This window comes from Python bivittatus, unplaced genomic scaffold (assembly GCF_059951505.1).
Source record: "Python bivittatus isolate LINGU-HERP-01145 unplaced genomic scaffold, Pbiv_v1 ctg000960_np1212, whole genome shotgun sequence".
Lineage (NCBI taxonomy): Eukaryota > Metazoa > Chordata > Lepidosauria > Squamata > Pythonidae > Python > Python bivittatus.
Window position 1 is genome coordinate 11,200,144 of NW_028277124.1, and position 20,479 is coordinate 11,220,622.

A 20,479-nucleotide genomic window follows, 5' to 3' on the forward strand; every position below is an offset into this window, starting at 1 on the left:
TCTACATAGTCAAAAGCCTTTGCATAATTAATAAAACAAAAAAAGTTCTTCATATATTCCTACTATCTTTTCTTTATATCACCTTTCTCCAGTATTTTTTGCTTATTTTGTCTTTTAAATTTATCTTCACATAAAGGTTTTCCTTGATTTCTGTTACTTTCCTCTCTCTCTCTCTCTCTCTCTCTCATCATCTGTCACATTGCCATTATCAAATGACTCTTGGCAGCTTATACAGAATATAAAACAAGTAAAAACAACCATGGTCTGTTTAAAGTATCAAAAGGGGCTGTCCAAAATAACAGAAAATAGGAATTCTATAATTTTTTTTACAATAGGGAAAAAAAATAAAAAGATGCCATCATGTATAAGCCTAAGAGAATTTCCTCTGAAAGTTCAATCTTTAACAATTTCCCCAAAAATAGCAAAGAAGGGGCTGGCTTCATCTCCATTGCGAGGCTGTCCCAAAGTGTTGGTGCTGTCACAGAAAAGTAGCACCTTCTAGATTCAGCCCCTTGAACCTCTTGGAAATGTGGAACCATGTCAGCCCTTCAAGATAGACCAGGTAAGGAAAGAGACACCACAAGAAATACTAGAGCTCTACTTTATTGATATAGACTATAATCTTGAGAGCCTGACAGGGTGTGCCTCCCTCAAAGAGAGTCAAGGCAGGACAATCTTGAGTCTCTCACACTTTTGTATTTTCCTGGGCTAAGTTCAGGTTTTACTAGCAGCTGCCACATATTTTCTTCAAGACATCTCTGTACTCCTCTACACCACTTCCTCCATAAGATTCAGCCTCCCCTCCCATGTACAACATTGGAACAGGATTACAGGAACAAACTACAGACTTACTCCTCCCACTTTCACTTGGCAACTTAGCAGGGTCACTAGAGAAGTCCTGCAGTGCTGCAAGGGATAAAGAGAACGGCCTTGAAGGGCAGAAGGAAGATTCCCTACTAAGGCAATGATCAGATAAATGAAACCTGAGCCCAGTAAAGTGATTTGAACCCCCCCCCCCCACTTCTCAATTCTCCTGAAGATAAAAGAGGGAGGAACAACAGCACATTCTGACTTGCAAGATTCTGTTACTATTGTTGTTTGAATAAAAGTAGCTAAGATCTGCACAATGTCTGTTTCTTAGTCTGGTCTGATAGGACTGACAAGTGCAGAGGTAGGTGGAGCTGGAAAGTCCCTCCTTCCTTTCTTCTGCATGTTGGCCTCTTCTGGATAGTCTATTGTGGAGGAAAGCACAGAGTCCTATTCATCCTGCAGCAAACAGTCTACTGGTAGTGTTGGTAGATCACAGGGATGAGACCTACATGGGGATTTTAGATAAAACTGGTGTACAAGACATGGAGTGTAGACACATCTGTTGTGCTTTCCCATGGTCTCTCAGCCCTTCCAGTGATCAATGAAAACTAGATAAGACTATAATTTCACAAGAACAATAATGTAATGGGCCTATTGAAGGATAGGTGGACTCAAACTGTTGGCTAGATTAACACAATCCATTAATTATAGTAAAGGGAGAAAGACCAGGGAGAAAGATCAAGTTGGTATATGTTTGCAACCTCTGAATACAGCATGGATAAAAATGTTCAAGGACTTATTCCTTTAAACCAAGGCATCTGCATGGGGGTGGGCTGGGAAATTATTTCAAATTAGCAATTTCTGAAGAGGGGCCCTCTTGACAGACCAAGCGGGGCACAGAGTAAATCCTTAACTTGATATCTACTGCCTCTTGAGGTCAGTGGGTCATTGCCCAATTTGTATTTTCTGGTCAAGCCTCACCTCCTTGCTGCCCCCACCTGGAGAGCTTTGCACTGTGTCAGAAGCAGTGCCCACCACAAAATTCAAGTGGGTGGTGGTCTTCCAGCCACATCATCTCTTCCTGAGCTCCTGAAGCTTGTGGCAGATGCTTATTAGCCAGGGTTCCAGACACATCATACAGGATATTTTGGAATCTGTTCTGAAGTATGAGGATAAGAACTCTTCTTGACAGGCTTGACCTTTTGTCACATCCCTCCATCACTTGGTCTGGCTTTCTTTTTCCTTCTGGAAAGCTTTCTTGTGCCACTCTTTGCCAGCACTTCTTGTGCCCAATCCAAGAATTATTCATCTTCACTCCACTGGGGGTGAATAGATACTTCACTTTGTTTTCCATCTTGCTTTTAGCCACTTCTCCTTGTCTTTCATCTTGCAGCAGATGCACCTCTTGTCACCTTCAGGGAGGAAAACAAATATGGCACAGTCCCTGCAGTTCCCTGTCTCTAAATTCCTTTGATGGCAAATAAACAGACAATGCCTCTCCCTTAACATCCACCACTAGAATCCTGTTTGTTCTTCTTCTTTGCTTGCTCTCTGGGATTTGCTTGCTCTCTGGGGGATATGGAAGAACTGATTTCTTACATATCCCCCAAACCTATCACAACCAGGTCAGCAGGTAGCAGTACTCCAACCACACAAATTGGGCAATCAGTGGCACTTGGAAACAAGGAGCAGCAATCAGTTAGCAGTCTCCCTGGGTGTCTCTTTTGCCTCTCCTTAGCTGACCTCCCCCACAAAACTCATTTGCTCTTCCTGGGCATTCAGGGGACAGAAGGTCAAGAACACTACATGGTGCAAGACATGGAATAATGAAGAATTAACATAATAAAAACAGAAAACCATGATAAATAAAACCTGCAAAAACTTTATTGCTAGATGCCACCATACCCAAACAGATTAAAATGTTAAACAAAATATATTTCTAACTCCTGAGTTATTAAAAAGCTTCCAAAACAGAAAAAGTAACTTTTCCTGATCTATAACATCCTTCAATTAATATTAGCTCTCACTGTAATATATGAAAAGGGCCAATTCAAATATAACATTGGGTCAAAAAGGTGATACTATTGCAATGCCTCAGCCCCTTTTGGCTGTACATTTATAAATCCCCACACAGGAAAATGGGACTAATACAGTAACTAGAGATAAAGCATAAGGTAGCATCTGTGTTGCAGATGTATGCACAGGTAGTATTAAATGAATTAATACAGGTAGTCCTTGGCTTATGTCCATTCGTTCAGCAACTGTTCAAAATTACGGTGGTGCTGAAAAAATGGATGTATGACAGTCCTCAAAGTTCCGGCTACCACAGCACCCTCATGATCATGATCACCATCCAGGTGTTCAGTGCCCAGCTCATGATTACGACGTTGTGGGGAGCTACAATCACAATTGCCATTTGTGAACTTCCCTGCTGGGTTCCCACAAGCAAAGTCAATGGGGAAGCCAGCAAGGAAGGTTGCAGGTCACTCCAGTAAATCACTCCCACTTTTTCTCCTGCCTGAAACACTCCTCACCCACCTGCAGCTTCTGCTGGCACTCCCAGGCCCTCCCCCACCTCCCTTTGGGTCATGTGATATCACACTTTATGACCACATCACTTAGTGATGGCAATCCCAGTCCCAATTACTGTTGTAACCCAAGGACTACCTGTAAAGGTACTAACCTAGGAGAAGTCTGGTAATTCAAGTTGCTTGTGACTCATTTTTCAATGTTTAAAAATAGCCTGGCAAAAATTTCACATAATTACGGAGATCTACATCATCAGAACCATTTCTGTACAGACTGTGGTAATATATCTGAGGTTGAATGTCTCAAGAGGCACATGGGAGTGGACCAGTGGACAGGCCATCTCAGCTTCCTTTTTGGAGCACTTTCCCATGGAGGTCCTGAAGCCCCAATCCTACTGGGGCATCATTAAGTTAGCCGAACAGGGCTGTCTCAACAGGACTTTGACCCTTAGTCATGGGGCTGCTAAGGGATTTCTCTTGACTTGGGTTTTTAACAATCTGTAATGCTGTATCTTTTTTTCCTTTATCTGCATGAGTTTGTTTTACCCAACCCAGAGTCCCTCTTGATTGGGACAGGCTAGAAATAGTGCAATAACATTGTAAAGAAATACATCTCCATAGTGATGCTAGGTGAAAATAAAGACTGATAGTGCAGAAATTCTCTACCAAGTCACAGGGCAGATATAGACCCAAGAATGCTCATGATAAATATCTTCAAAAATCTCTGGCAATAAGGTACTATTTTATCATTATTATCAGTGATAATCCAACTTGGTAAAAGTGAAACTTTCCACGATACCTTAGTCAAATGAAGATAATATTTCACTGATATTAAGCCTTGGATCTGACTTATTTTGCATACACACACATATATAAAAATCACAAGTTTTTCTTACATAGTTTTTTTCCCATACAGATAGTAATATATTAATGTTAAAATACATTATAGAATTTATTTTAAATTTAACAAGTAGAAAATATTACTATTAGCTTATATCACAGTTATGCATAACATTCTACAAGTGATTCATGGATTTTATGAATAAATTATAGCTTAAATTCCTTCCTTTTCCTCTTAATGCGCTGAGGCATCCTAGATTTCTCAGAATCTTCACTTTATAACTACCATTTTCAGCACCAGTCAAATGTTCTGCCAAGAAGCTCAAAGAATTTCTGATTATGATCACAAAAATATTCATAGAGTTTCTGAAGTAAAAATGAATCTATTTTGGGATGTGCTCTTCCTTTTGACTCATGTAAACACCGATTTCTACCACGATCTTTTAGGCAATAAAAGCCTTTTGTTTTGTTAAAGTAAAAATTGGAAGCATTTATCTGAGGGGAGAGCTTTAAAAATCTTTCTACTTTTACTATTTCTGAGAAGGGATCTCTTATCAGTTTATCTCCATCCACAACATGAATGTTATCCAGAGGAAAATATTTCAACCAGTTTTGCATGTGAATGTAATACAAGCTCCTATTTATTGCCTTATAGTTCATATTGAGTTCACCATCTTTAACAAGAAATTCTTCAATGGAAGGATATGGCAGATGTTTTTGCATGTGGTTAAAAAAAACTTGTGTGTAATCTGATACCATTCTTTCGACAGGGTCTCGTAAAATAAGGAGTAAACTGGTAAACTTGTTCATTCCATAAACTCTTTTTGGCACTTTGGATGAGGTGAAATAAGCTGGAGTTTTCTCCACTGTTATCTGATGGGGGTGAGAGAATGGCATTTGGTTCCTATACCATTGCAATCCATTCCTATAATGCTCTTCCCAGTCAAAGAAGTGGACTTCACTTTCTGCCACTGCTATATCTGGATGAAGGCTTAACATCTCCAGCAAGGCTCTTGTTCCTCCTTTCCGTACACCAATGATGATTGTTTGTGGAAGCTGCTGGAGAGTCCCATTAGGATGGACGGTTTTGTTTATACTGCTTTTTTTAAAAGGCTCTTTCTGAGCAGTGGCCTCAGTCTTGGAGCTGGTGGCTGGTCCAGAAGGCATGGCCTGAGGCTGAACAACAAGCAAGGTCACTCCTAGGAGAAAAACTGCCATGGCAGTGGTCCAACGTTCTTTCATACTACTAGCATATGGGACATGAAGAGACCATTCCGTAGAAGTTGCAATTCTTCTGAGGAAATACGTTCACTAGTTACAAAAAAAAGTTAGAAAAAAATGAACTTTTGCTCATTTTTCTATTATTATTCTTTTTAACATGAAAAGAAACAAAATTTGCCTAACAGTCTTGCATTTATGACTATTCAACCATTCCAGAAAAAAAAATACTGTAGATTTTCTTCTTCCAAATCTATTTTCTATTTACAGAGCTGAACCTTAGTCCTGCTTTTTTGAATATGCTATAATTCAGCTTTTTCAGAATTGTCAAAACAAAGTAACTTAAATATTTGCTGTAACTGGATATATATTTTGTTGATATTTTGAATGATTTAAGATGCTTTTGGATTCCAATTCCTATCAACACCAGTGAGCTTAGTAAGCAGTCAGTGACGGTAGAAGCATATGCATTGGCAGATTCTGACTGCAGTCCTAAATGTTCTATTACTACCGCTACTATTAAACAAAGAATCAACCAACAGAGGCAACTGCAGGAGGGGGAAAGAACGCTAATGCTGAAATGTGCTTTCTGATGTTACAGTGCAAACCACATGATACAATTACAAAAGGCTGGGGTTTGCATCATGATATCAGATGCACATTTCATCATTTTTTCATCAGGGTTTATACTAGATGCCCATGTCCCTGAACACACTGTACAGCTGTGAAAGCTGGAACAAGGAACAGAAGACGTTATGCCTTTGAAGTATAGTTGTGGAGATAGTTACCAAGAGTACTATGGACTTTATCAGCAACCAACTGATCAATCCTGAACCAGATAATGTCTAATTGCTGTCTTGAAGTAATGATTAGTAGGCAGAAACAAGTTACAGTGGTACCTCTACTTACGAACGCCCCTATTTACGAATTTTTTGACCAGCTCCGGCCCCAAAAATTTACCTCTACTTACGAACTCGCCTCGACTTACGAACTGGATCCGCGGCCATTTTCCGCCCATTCCACGTGGTCCGTGGCCATTTTCCGCCCGTTCCACGTGGTCCGCGGCATTTTCCCACCCGTTCCACGTGGTCCGCGGCCATTTTCCGCCCGTTCCACGTGGTCCGCAGCCGTTTTTCCGCCCGTTCCACGTGGTCTGTGGCCGTTTTTCCGCCCTGCTGCGTGGTCCACGGCCATTTTCCGCCCATTCCACGTGGTCCGCGGCCATTTTCTGCCCGTTCCATGTGGTCTGCGGCCATTTTCCCACCCGTTCCACATGGTCCACGGCCATTTTCCGCCCTACCGTGTGGTCAGTGGCCGTTTTTCCGCCCCTGACGCGTGGTCCGTGGATGCCGGAACGGATTAACGGTAATTACATTGAACCTTATGGGAAAATTTACTTTGACTTGAGACCAACTTGACTTGCGATCAGAGTCACGGAACGGATTAAGTTCGTAAGTAGAGGTACCACTGTATATGTTTGAGGCATATGAAGTGAGCAGGTAATGACCAGAAAAAATTACACTACTGTCCTTGACAAAGTTAAAGGAAGTAGCAGCAGAAGAAAATTAATGAACAGGATCAAAAAGATTTCTGGAATGTCCTTGAAAGAATTACAAGAGCTACAGGGGCTGAAACAGCAAAGGAAAATTTTGGGATTTGGAACAGGCTTCCATTGCACTGTTCCGTTGCATCTTGCCAAACAAATAAGGGTAGCTTTCATGTTTATATGGAAACTAGTTATTTTAAAATAATGCTTGTACATTTTTTCTCCATCTCACTTAAAAAATTAAAATCTTATACAAGAACTTTAACAAGTTTCACAACATACTTTGAAGAAGATATATTGGAAAATATAATCTTTGGCTGCTAAGACATATTTATTATGTTACTTTTCTCTGTGGTGGTTTTCAATGATATAACTTCCCACTTGTTGAAAGATGAAGAGTGTGAAAATCCCTTTCTCTGATTCATAATCAAAAACTGTGTTTTCTCATTCAGCTATGAAGGAAAAAAAGCAGGAGTTTAAGGTGGTGTGTCTAGTAGTCCAATCACTAAAACTGAAGATATTTCAAGGAAGAGATCTTACTGAAATTTCTTTGAATACAAATGAAACAATTTATGGATTGAATCATATAGTGGGATAGCCTTTAGTCAAAATTAAACCACTTTGGGAGTTGTAGCTGGGCAAAAATGAAAAATAAAGTAAGTAAAATCACTTTAGAGTCTGGCATATTTGGGTTGATCACCTTTCAATGAAAATCAAATGATATGCATAACCACCAGGAGTCTTTTTGATGGCGATGGAATGCAAACCTAATAAAGAAATAAGTAGAAATTCTACCTACCGTCTAAAAAGCTCAGATCTGTCTTTATAAGAGTTAGCACTACAGCTGCTTTTAAAGGCAATTAACATTAATAGGATTTTTCTTGTTCCACAACATCAGATACTTCTTCACACAGGCAGAAGACACTATGTGGCTGCCAGCTGTCCCCCAAGGACCCGACTACATAATACTCAACCATGTAAGAAAACCAGATGTCAATGAGGGCAGAGCACTCTAACCTACAAGCACAGCTCTGAATCATAAAGACGCTCCTATATCTGACTCCACCTTGCCCTGCCACTAACTCATTTGATGACTCTAGTAGGGTTCTACATGCTTTGAAAATGATTAAGAAATAAAGTTCCTTTCTGCTACCCATTAAAGTAGCCATGACTCTTTTCCAGCTTCTGTGCAAATTGACTCATGAAAGCAGTTGTAGCAGTATGGCATTTATGTGAGTCCCAAAGTACTTCTTACAAATCATTTTTGAAACTAGCTCAGCTAAAGGCTGGTCATGCTTTCAAACCTCATTTCCCCTTCCTGACAATACTACCTACCTTACAGGCTTGTTACACGTCAGATTCCACTGTTTTTTTCAGGCTGGTGGGCTCACAAATGGTTGATAGGGTGGGTCTGCCCTGCCCCAGGCACAGAGCATGAGAAGGCAAAGTGGGCCAGGCTGCTCCCTACCTCACCCTAGCGGCTTAGTTCTGTTTCTGGCAGTTGGTTCTGTTCCAGATGAAATGCTGAGCTGCTGTTTTTATTTTCTAAGATAAAAGGCCAGGAAAATGCTTATGCTTAAAGATGGCTCTTTGCCTTCCAATATGCTACTTTCCCATTGAAAAATAAAATAAAATAACAGCATCTAAAACAAAGACATGTGCTTCCATCCCCCCTGGTGCTTACTCAGTTGGTGATACCTCTTTTCTCCTTTAGATACCAGCCCGTCCTTCTCATGGAGCACCCCTTTACCCTCCTTCTCTTCTGAAATAAAAGCAGGCAAGCCAGAGTCTGGCCCATAATTCTCAATAGTTGCCTCTATTTAGATAAAGGCCTTTTAGCGCTCAAATATTAAATAGGGCTGTTTTAAGTTTCATTTCTCTCCTTAAGAATGTACCAAATTATGAATCTCATTTGCTCCAGTATAATTCGTACTTTCTAGGAATGCCTCCACCATACATGCAGTGTATCTTGTTTCAATATTGTTACTAATAAAATGTTTAAAGGTTTCTTTTTATTTCGATGGGAGGCACAATCGTGAGCACGCTGACACCCAGGGACTGACTCCCTGCGGGCACTCCGATTTCAGGGGTATGCAATTCGATCCTTCAAGAGCCATGTTCCCAAGAGAAGCGAGTTTAGGGCAGGAGCGATGGGGCCAGTCGGGTGCTTTCCTTCCCTTCCCTGCTGCCGACCCCTCGATCCGCCTAAGGATCGGCCCCGGCTCCTCGAACAGAGCCGCTGGGCAAGACCGGCTTGAAAGCCTTCCTCGGCGGCGCCAAGCGCCCGGTCGGGGTTCCCCGCCTCGCTTCGGGCCGCTCCTCGTGCCCACGCCGCGCTTCCCTCCCCGCCCCGGGGCTCCCGCGGCCGGCGAGGGGAGCACGCCCCTCCTCCTCCGGATCCTTCAAAGCTCAGCCAGGTGCCGGGCGGCCCAGCTTCTTGCTTTCTGTTCCCCCGTTCCCGGTTCCTGAAAGACGCGGCGCACCGCCAGCCCTTCGGGCTAGAACCCGCTCACCTGAACAAGGAAGCGCGGCGCCTCCGGGGCCATAGAGCCTGGCCTGCGCGGACGCCGGACGCCGCGGAGGGAGCGGGGAGCGGCTGCTTGGCGCGCGGGACTGGCGGCCACCGGGCCAGGCAGCAGGGCCGGCGGGGAGGCGAGCTAATGCCGAGGGGCGGGGACCGCCTGTCCGCGCGCACGCCGGGAAGAGGTAGGGAAGGGGCTGGGGGCGAAGGCGGGGGCTGGCGCGGCTGCTCTGGCCCAGGTGCGGAGGGCGGTTCCGGCTCTTCGACCGGCACGGCAGGTTCGTGCCCCGTCGGTCTTTCAGAAAGAGAGTTGGGCAATTTGAGGGAGGAGGAGGAAGCCGCTGCGTTCGTCTTCTTGGGAGACTCTCCAGGACCGGAGAAATCCAAAGTTGGGCTCAAGTTGGACGTTTCCTCCGCTTTCGTTTTATTGTGGCCACCGCCAGGTCAAATTTCTCACTTGCTCAGAAGAGCGCTAGTACTTTCGGCAGAACCGACGTTTGCGTCATCGTTTTCTTCTCGACCCTCCTTGCAAAATTCCGCCAACTCGGGTAAAAAAGCCCCAGTTCCCAGGTGATTCATTTATGAAGTACAACGGGATGGGTATCCTTCCAAGCTAGTTTTAAAGAGGAAAAAGGCCTGGAGGAAATCTTGGCTGGATTGTATCTTGCACAGGGGCACTTACTGTGCACAGGCTGTGTCTCGTTTGTGGGTACACCTTTTATGCATGAGTACACCCACACAATAGGTATGATGCTGTACTCAATAGAATAATTAATAGAAGCTAAATGAGGCGGGATTATTTAATGAAGACAGGGCATGCACCCTCAGAAATGATAATCTCAGGAGTAGGATAAAATGTCCTTCCTGGGGTTAGAATCTCCATATGGAAGTCTTACTTTGCTTGCCGTTCAGCAGCAGACTTACTGAAATGAGAAAAAAGGTATGCTCAATATTTATTTAATATTTTAATTTGCAATTAAATTAAATTTGCAACATAGCATAGGCTGGCTACTCTGGCTGCATTTGGCAGATATGTTTAACATTTGTAGAATCAAATCTATTCTGAACAAGTTGAAAATTATAAAGTTTGATTTTGAAAAGGTTGAAAGACAAGTCAAACTTTACAAAATGGTCTTGGAGTTAATCTCAGTAGATAGACAGGGCCTGCTTCAGTTGGTATAGTCCTAAACTTTCAGGTCCACAAACATCATCATCATAATTATCCCTGAACCGAATCCAGAGAAAAGCTGGAAGCAGTGCAGCTATTGCAGTACTGAACTGTAAGGAAGTCACATGCTCCCTGTAAGTAACTCCTTGCAAGCCTTGGGCAGCTACATTTTAGCTAACTGGAGTTTCCAAATGTGCTCTTTAAAGATAAATCTATGTAAAGAAGACTGATAATCCAGACTTGATGGAGTGAATACCTGATTCACCCTGGTCAGATTCTTTAGGAATGGATAAAGTTGATGTCCCAGTCTCAGTTGGACAAAAGCATTTCTGGTGCCAAGCAAGACCTAAAGACCAAGCCTAGAATTATAAGCCTTTGTTTGCGAGGGTAGAGTCACTCCATCAATGCAGACTGAATCCACCTCCCAGACAGCTTTATTAACCCAGAACATCCCTGATTTTGGATCCAGTTTCAGTTTGTTGTCTCACATTTGCTTCATTACTATCTCCAGGCAACAGTTCAGACCCTCCCTGAAATGATACAAAAATATGAGAAAGAATTAAGCATCACCTGCATATTGTGGACACTAAACCTACAACCTTTAATGATTTCCACCAACAGTTGCATACAGAAATTAAATACAGTAGTATATTGGTAAGATAGAATCCTGAGGGATATCATAAGTCCCTGGCTAAACTGGTAAATAGTACTGTCTTTTGAAGCACTCCAAACCTCCTTCCTTATCCATAACTAAATATCTAGTCCATGAAGTCTATTGAAGGTGTCAGAAGCCTTGCAATCAGTTAACCATTTTGCTAATTAGCTTGCTTCATTTCCACCATTATAAGAAGGGGGGGGGAGAGCTAGAAGGATAACAGTTAAGTGCAGATGGACTGTTATCTGTTTCTCAGGAATGCCCAAGGTCATATCAGAATGAGACCAAAAGAGACCCAGTGAAAGGCACAAGAAGGACTATGGGATGGAAGGGGGGTCATGAAGGAAAAAGGGGCTAAGTAGAGCTTGGCGTGCATGGGCTTTTTAGTTTCAGCAGTACTTTGGAGACTGTATACTACTTCCCAATAAATGAATCTTTCCTTGAACCTATCTGAGTTTCAAGAGGAGTCATCATTGCTGGGGACTGAGCTTTGCAGTTCATTACAGAAGGTATATTAAGGATTTGTGGGAACTTGAAGTTTTTTTAAAAAAAAACAACTTTAAATAACTGTAAATAACATTGAAAATATATTGTTCACAATAAAGTCACCCCAGTATGAAAACCTACCTGGAGCAAAATCAAACATTTAAAATCAAAATATGGCAATTCAGGGTTGGCAATTATTATAATTAATTAAACTATCTCTGATTGCATTATATATTAATAAATTAATCTGTTATAATTTTTTAGCTGCAGATGCAACGGGATATTTGTGGGTTATACATTTCTTCTGATAACAGGCAGTACTCACTGAAATTATCTTTTAGATGTGAAGTGCACAACCATGTGTCCTCCATACTAATTTTTGTAGCCTCCAGGTTCACTCCAAATCATGCCATTGGAATTTGCCAGCAAAATGACAATAATTAAGAAATGCCATTTTTAAATCCTCTCCTTGCCCTCTTCATTTTTAAAAAGAATCCTTCATCGGCCTGTGGAGAATGAATGGAGCATTTGGAGGCACTGCTGCAGAACGGATTTATTCTGCATCCACTGCTGCCCTTGGCGTTTATTTGGGGGTAGATTCATGGCTGCTCAAGTGTCCAGGTGAAAGGACGAGACGCAGTTGCACCCAGTAGTCACCAGGTAGCTCTCAGTTTAACCACTGTTCTGGCCATTATCCAGATCTGTATGACAAGTTAAGATCATCCACAATTTTGGATTTGATTGTTTTTATCTCTACCTAGTTATTTTCCTTTTTGTGAGGAGAATGTAAAAACTGAAGAACACACTGCAATTTTCACCCTAATTAAATTTTTATGTAAAGTAGAGAATAGGTTGCCAACCCTGAATCATTTTCATTTTAAAGTTGATTAGCTGTTTGTAAAGGTTGTCTTAGTTTGAGCTATTTTGGCTTAAAACATACCCATACATAGAAGTGGTCCTTCTAGTGCTGCAAAATGCAGGGTGTGAGTACAGTATACTGCAGACTGTGGATCAATTATTGTCTTACACATGGCATTTGCATTTTACCCATAATATCAAGCATGAGAAATATACATGTATTAATGGCATGTTTCTTTTAAAATCTTGGGCAAGACTGCTTCTGACATTTTTAGAGCCTGGGAAATCTATTTTTGCTGCCATGCAGAATAAAGAGAATGTAACAATGTCTGGCTAATAACAGAGCTGAGTGTATTTAGTTTTCTGAATTATTAAAAGGCACCCTTGATGCACTGAGTTGCTCTGAGAAGAGTGTTAGTATAATCTGTGTTTTTTTAACTTCTTATATTGTTTTTGTTTTTAAAAAATTGTTAGTTGCCTGGGAGTATAAAGGTGGGAAATAGATCTAGACATAAAGAAATGGTCTAAAACACATCTTTTAAAACTTTCCCCAAAGGCCTGGTGCCCGAAGGGCATGATGTCAGGAGAGCTTCATGTAGTTTCCTCACTGTTTTACTCTGACAGTGAAAGGAGCTGGAGTGTACCTCTGGAGGATTTTTTGTCCCTTTTGGAGGCAAAATGTTAAGAATATGGGCCTTAAATAACTGATAGGTAAGTGGTTGTACAGCATTCCCCCCCACAAAGGACATGAATTAATTAAGCTTCTATGCTTCTTAAATCATATTACTCTAAGCAGCATATAGCATAACTCATAGAAATACATTACAAATTAGACATTCAGTAACAGTAAGAATAATATATGGAGAGCCAATTTGGTGTAGCAGTCAAAGTCCCCTAGAAATGGGGAGACCATGCGTTCTAGTCCTGCCTTAGGCATGAAAAACCAGCTTGGTGACCTTGGGCCAGTCCCTTCCTCTCAGCCCTAGGAAGCAGGCAATGGTAAACCACTTCTGAAATCTTGCTAAGAAACTGCAGGAACTAGTCCAGGCAGTTGCCAGGAGTCAACATTGACTCGAAGGCACTATCAGCATATCTTCATATCTTCATAATAATATCATAAAACCATGATTAAGATTAATAAGGTTTCTTACAGAAGAGTAGTTTGACCCTTTCAAATATATGATCCATTTTCACCGTTACTTGCTGAAAACTGCATTGCTGAAAATGGCTGTATTGTCCCAAAAATTTAAAGGTGTGATCTGGGCAAGCTTGGGGCTAGAAGAAAATTGGGGTCCCCTGGAGTCTGCAGGCCATGAACTGGCTACTCTTGCAGTAGAAAAATGAACAGGACAGCCTAAGAGGTCCACATGCATGTGAGTCAAGGAATCTGAAGTGAGTTCTTCTGTTTTACCCTGACAGGGTGGAAATCAAAGACACTGTGCTATGTATTACTCAACAGTCCAAACAGAACACCTGTTGATCTTATAAGTGATAATGTTAGGGAAACAACCACTGTACTTGTAACTTGAAAAAAGGCTTTTGTTGTCTTGTTATTAAGCAAGTGACAAAGAGTTTCTCATAACTCTATTGAGATCTTTCTATTTGTACTTCAGTGTAGCTCACTGTGTGTTTTCAAATAAGTACTAGGCTTAAAATAAGCCTTTTAAATCCATCTGACCATTTCCAGTTTTTGCAAATAGTGAATGGATACTAGCATAGGCATCTGGGACCAGCCACAGTGATGTTACATCGTTTCATTTCCTCAAAAGGCTCCAGGGCTGCTGTTCCTACCACATGCCTCAAAGCTACAAGGGCCCCAAAAGTGGCCAAGCTTGTAGACTATGTTGAATTATTCCAGATGTAAAACCGAACAAGTTGTGAAAAATATTTTTCAGAACAAGCTATGGACAACACAGTGGCAAATAAGATTTCCTCTAAGTTACCCTGAGCTGAAAAACCTCAATATGTTTCAGGGAGCATGAAATTATTAAAAAATTTGGGTGTGATATGATGCAGATTATGCCAAGTTTTTTTTGGGAAAAACAACAACAACTGTATTTTCTTTTAACTTTCTTTTAAGCAGCACTCATTATAGGTGACAGTTAATCTAGAATTTTCCCAGAATAATTAAACCTGGAATCTCCACAGATGCCATAACTTGAGTGTTCTCAGTTTTTTTTTAAATGACACAACTGCCACTTGTGACAACAATATTGAAATCCATTCCTCATAGATACTAATGAAACTTTTTGGTGGAAGATAATCAAATACTTACAACACTTACAAAAGGGGCTGATAAATTTCAAATGTCATTTTCATGCTGTTTTTATGTAATTGTGTCTGAACCGGCAGTGATTAATTAGGAAAGAGCTATATAGATCATGGGGAATAATAGCTCCTTTGAAGAAGTATCTTGAGCTTAATGTTGCATCTTTAATATTGAAGGAAAAGCAATCACTCTCCCAATCAAATCAAAGGCTGGATGGGCCTTTGGTAAATTCATATCCTCTAGAAAATAGTCAGTACTATATTTGGAATGAGAGAGTAATTCTGAAATGATTTTGTTAGCCAACTCTAAGGGAATAATTCTTTTGGTTTCATGGAGTCTGAGAAAAAATCTGATATTCCAACATAATTGTGATGATCAAGACTCATAACATGTTTATGTTTCTATATTGTTTTAAACGACACAGGTTAAAAAATGCCCACAATAATTTCAAAATGAGGAATGATCAAATTTCCTTTAGGGAAGATGAAAGGTGAGAAAAATAAATTCAGGCTTGGTTTAGCTTTACCCAAGAATGTGAGTACAACACAGGAGATTATTCTGGCACACAGCTTGGAAGGAAGGCAATCATGTTTCTTCTTCACTGCAGCCCCCCAGGTCTAACACGGAAATTGGTTTTGGATTTAAAATTTTATCTCAAGTTCACCTACTACAGTAAAAATAGAGTAAGGATTTGATCATTCTTAGATTAACACTAAATATTAAAGTGACATTTAGATATTCAGATATACACCTTTGTACTTATTTACATTACAAGGGCACCTATTTATGTTAGTATTTTACTGCTATTACCATTTCATCATTACTCTAAAAACCAGTATTCTTGTTTAAACCAGACAATGATTCGACAATTTAGAATGTAATTTCATAAATTTTCAGATGTATCATGTTTCTACAAATTGGAATGTCTGCCGGGCCATCCTAGTATTTCTTTAGTAATTCTCTAAGTAGTCCAGAGGCTGCTTTTGCAATGTAAGAACTTGTATTTGCAAAAATTGCCAGTCACCCTTCTATTACAGGCACTGGTCCTAGAGAATGTTTCATTCTTGTCCTCCTTTTTGTTCATATCTACCAGTCTTTCTGTTATAGTTTCCACAAATATAATAGGTAAAAATATATTTCAGTTAAATTTGCACTTCATTGCTAATTAGTCTTAATCACTAAGAACAAAACATTTGGGAAAAAAAAACCTTCAGGCAGTTGAAAATATTTTCTTATCTGCTATTTTTGAAAAATAAATTATGCATATTTCCTGCCCTGCAAATGTTCTTTTTATGTTTTCATCTCCACCTGCAATTTACAGATATATTATACAATGTTTTTTTTCTGTTTATTTTATTTCAACTAAGTTGAATGAGAGCAACATCTTACAGAGCTGCCATACGTCGTCCTTCCCAAAAGCGGAGCAACCAGGAGAACATCTTCGCTCCATCTCTGTGCAGAATCCCTGCTTTCTGCTTTTCAGTCAGTGGTGGCTCTTCAGTCTACATGTGGCCTTGTGGGTAATGCATGGCAGCTGCCCTTTCTCAGTGTCTCTTCCCACAAGAACTGGTATCGCATGGAGCTGCCCTTACACTAGCCTAAGACTTTGAACTTGCAATTCTCCTCCACTTTTACTTCTTTTTTCCCTTCATTTTCTAACATCCCTCAAAGGCTGCACCTGCAGGCCTCCTTTCCTCCTTTCTTCTGACACTGGTACTCTGGATTACCATCATCCTTCAGGTTGGATCATGACAGGTCCTTCACCATCCAGCCACATCTCTGGCTGCTGCTGCTGCTGCTGCTGACCAGGTCAGGAGCCAGATACTGAAGGCTGTGATGTCACAAAATGGAAAACGTGAACATACATTTTAGAGAAGAACATGAGAGAAATGCTATCATCTCCCATAATCTGTGATCCTTTCCCATGAGGGGAAGAGTGATTTAAACCTACTGCTTACTGATAACAGATCAGCAGGGAAAATGCAGACTAGGGATGTTCAGAGACAACCTGATCTAGTTTGAGGGTCTGATCCAGTGATCCAAACATGTCTTAATCTAGGCAAAGGTCACTCCTTAGGCAGGGATGTAAAGCACGTGTATATATCCTTTGGGGTAGATGTACAGATTCTGTCAAAACAGGCTTTACCTAGGACAGACTCTGAAATGGCAGACTTACCATTGCCTCCTATAATCAAAAAATCCATACAGGAAATCCATGGGTTATGAGAGATGGGTCTGAAGAAGCTGTTCAGCAGTAAGCTCTAAAAGGGAGGAGGAAACTCAAGCTTGGCCTCAATTGGTTCTGTCAGACTTTCAAGATTCTGTTATACCCCAGAGCAATAAAGTAGAATTACTATAGTTCTTGTGGTGTCTGTTTCCTGACCTGGCCTACCTCATAGGGCTGACACACAGGGAATGGATGTATCCATATCAGCTCTCTCTCATTTCCCTCCCCAGATGTCCCAAAAAGTGATAAACAGAGGGCTGATCACGCTGATTTGAATACAGATGCCCCTTTCTCTGTACACTTTAACTGTGCCCTGAAAGCTTTGGATAAACAGACAGGGACTATCTGATCATTATGGAAAAGCCACCATATGTACTTTTTGCAAGAGTGTTAAAATAGGAGCACCAGAGGCATCATGTGGATGAAATTTCATACACCAGTCTTCCTTAATTTAGTGATGCTCAAAGTTTAGTCCAACACATCTAATAGGCTGCAACACACTTATCAGGAAGTAAGCCCCATTGAACACAATAGGACTTATTTTGGAGAACATATACATATGATTGCACTTTTAATTAGAGTAGTCTCTGCTAAATGCAAAACAGTTTGTAAAGAAATAAAACTATTTTATTATAATATTAACAAGTCCGTCACTTGAATCTTTTTTCAACATTAAACTTAAAGCTCAGATTCTTGTGATCCATAAAGAAATAAAGACAAATATATTAATCCTTATATTACTAAATTTATACTACCTCTATTTCACATTTATTACTTATTTGACAATAGAAACAAGATTAAGCATTTTATTATACACAGAGTTTCTGGGAGTAAACCTAATTTAACACAGTTGAATTTATTTTTGGGTATATACAATACAAATGAGGTTTAATAACCTTCCTGGACTTCTTTTTATCTGTTAAAAACTACAAATTGAAATAACTGTTTGATCTTCTTTTCCTCTTCTTGCATCTTTTTGGTTTACAAAAAGTTCAGACTGGAGAATTGCTTTAGGGAGCATAAAAGCTTATTATTTTTGACATTTCTAGATTATTCAGTTACTGCCATACTGACACATTAGCTTTGAAAAATGAGCCACAAACAAGTTTGAGGTTACTTCAGAAGAATGTTTCTGTTGTAATTAGGATGACAGTAACCAGAAAATCACTCATTTTTTGATAGTTTCCCTTGATCCTTGATAACCACGTGGACCAGTCCATGGAATTTACAGGGCCGCAGGACTGGTCTAGCTAACAGCACTGGTGATCCACAGGTCCAAGCCTGCTTAGCTTTTTTGGGCTCAGTCAAGGTTGGCCAGGTGTTGCCGCCTACTTCTTTACTTGGCAACAGTACAGAAATAGTTTGCCACAGCCCTTAGAGGCCAATTGCCACACTTTTCAATGAGGAGGTTATTTTATGTCTGTTTATCAGGCTATTTATATTTCTGTGTATTAATGCCTTTAGTAGCCACAAATGAATTCCAAAGAGGTCATGAAATCATAGAATTGTAGAGCTAAATGAGATTGCAAGGATCATCATCCAATCCTTTGCAATGTGTGGAAAAACCAATTAAATCATCAGTTAACTCTGGCTGTCCAACCTCTTCTTTTTTAAGAAGAAAAAATAGTTTCAGAGATGGAGATTCCACAACCACTGTAGCTAGGCTGCTTCACTGTTGTACAGATCTTAACAGGCAAATTTTCCTTAATATTTAAATGAAATCTAGATAGCTGCAACTTAGGCACATTATTACTGGTCCTAGTTTCTGTGGCCATGGAAAATATTTTTTGACTATCTTCCCTGCAGCTTCTCTATGTCCCTGAACATGGCTGTCATGTCTTCCCTAAGCCTTCTTTTCTTCAGACTGAACGTCCCAAGCTCCTTCAGCTTGTCCTCATAGGACATGAGCTCAAATTCCTGTATTATTTTACTTTGTTAGCTGCCCAGAGTCACTGTGTGTGAGTTGGGTGGCCATATAAATTCGTTAAATAAATAAAATAAATAAATCATCCTCATTGCCTTCCTCTCAGTGTTCTGTAACTTGTCAATATCCTTCTGGAAATGTGATGCTCAAATTTATACATGGTACTATAGGTGTGGTTTCACCAGTGTTAAGAAGAAAGGAATAATGACTTCAAGCATCTTTGATACAATGCTGCAGCCCAGAACTGCATTAGCCCTTCTAGCAGCTGTCTCACACAGATGTCTCATGTTCAACGGGTTGTCAATGACCATGCCCAAGTCCTTCTCACAGATACTGTTTCCATGTCATGAATTCTCCATCCTGTATGTGTGTCCTACATTGCTTCTCCCTTAATGTAAGGCCTATCCATGTCTGTCTGTCTGTCTATCATCATCATCATCTATCCAGTATCACATGACATATGCAAGACAGCAAACATCTGCTTATGTGTAATTAAAAAATAGTAATTGACGGAAGACATTGAAATTTAGCAAAGTATCTTTTTCATTTTACTATTTTCATTTTGTATCACATTGCTAATTCTAAAGCTAGAATTCTTGAATTCTGAGATTCAAATCAGCAACTGATTTTTCATTTTATTTGCTGAAGCATATTAGCAGAACAAAGATGGTAATCCTGATTACAGAATGCATTATAATGCTAAATGGTAGATCATTTTCTATTTCTATTTTCCCACTATTTAATTTTCTTTTTGAAGAAAATTTGTAATTGTGTTCTTTGTCCTCTGCAATTTCACCTGCAGCTGATTCCTAAAACTGTCAAATGTAACAGTAGGTGTTTTTTTTTTCTTTTTTGCTGAAATATGAATATGATTTTTGGAGACCAAGAATATAATTTCCTTAACTTCTTGATCCAGGATATTTTCCACAACCACCTTCGAAAACATAATCAGCTAATCTCTAAATAAATTAAAATTGATGCAATCAGATGCTTGAACTTTCAGAACAAAGACTCTTCATGGATGCATTATGAACATTAGGGGAAAATCTATATCTTGTTGATTCATGAAAATCAAACTCTTTGCAAAGCATACTTTTTTCTTAAAACATTTAAAAACATTTATTGTTATGTGGACATTCAGAAAATATCTTTCCATTCATTTAAGGCTCACCTTTTTTTGCAGCTTTAAGTCCCCATGCTCCCAGCAAAGGAACTATGAGTGCTTAATTTTTACAGGAAAGAGCTACTCATGGGAAATACAGAACAATTAATTTCTACCACCTCCTAAGTTTCTTCATTTGTGTAATGTATTCCAGTTGTAATGTCTGAACCATATCCTGTGGCTTCATTTTATATCAATTTTTATCATGCAGTGGGTCAACTTAAATAACATACAGTATCTTTTCTCAGTATGTAAGGAGATTGCAAA

At 40.0% G+C, this 20,479-nt stretch overlaps 1 protein-coding gene across 2 annotated transcripts; it reads right to left on the bottom strand.

Annotated features, from left to right (window-relative positions):
- Positions 1-2,684: 2,684 nt before the first annotated feature.
- On the bottom strand, positions 2,685-9,643 carry HS3ST1 (heparan sulfate-glucosamine 3-sulfotransferase 1). 2 transcript variants are annotated; one of them, XM_025173722.2, is made up of 2 exons: positions 8,278-8,435; positions 2,685-5,489 (listed from the first exon to the last, which is right to left on the bottom strand). In XM_025173722.2, exon 2 carries the CDS (start codon positions 5,418-5,420, stop codon positions 4,470-4,472), a length of 951 nt encoding a protein of 316 aa, XP_025029490.1. In that variant the 5' UTR covers positions 5,421-5,489; positions 8,278-8,435; the 3' UTR covers positions 2,685-4,469. The 2 variants fall into 2 exon arrangements, with proteins under 2 accessions (XP_025029490.1, XP_025029489.1); XM_025173721.2 differs by lacking the exon at positions 8,278-8,435 and adding an exon at positions 9,456-9,643 and having other exon boundaries at positions 2,686-5,489.
- Positions 9,644-20,479: the final 10,836 nt, after the last annotated feature.

Excerpts from the sequence above, each read along its gene's own strand:
- HS3ST1 (XM_025173722.2), bottom strand. The coding sequence starts at position 5,420 with ATGAAAGAACGTTGGACCACTGCCATGGCAGTTTTTCTCCTAGGAGTG.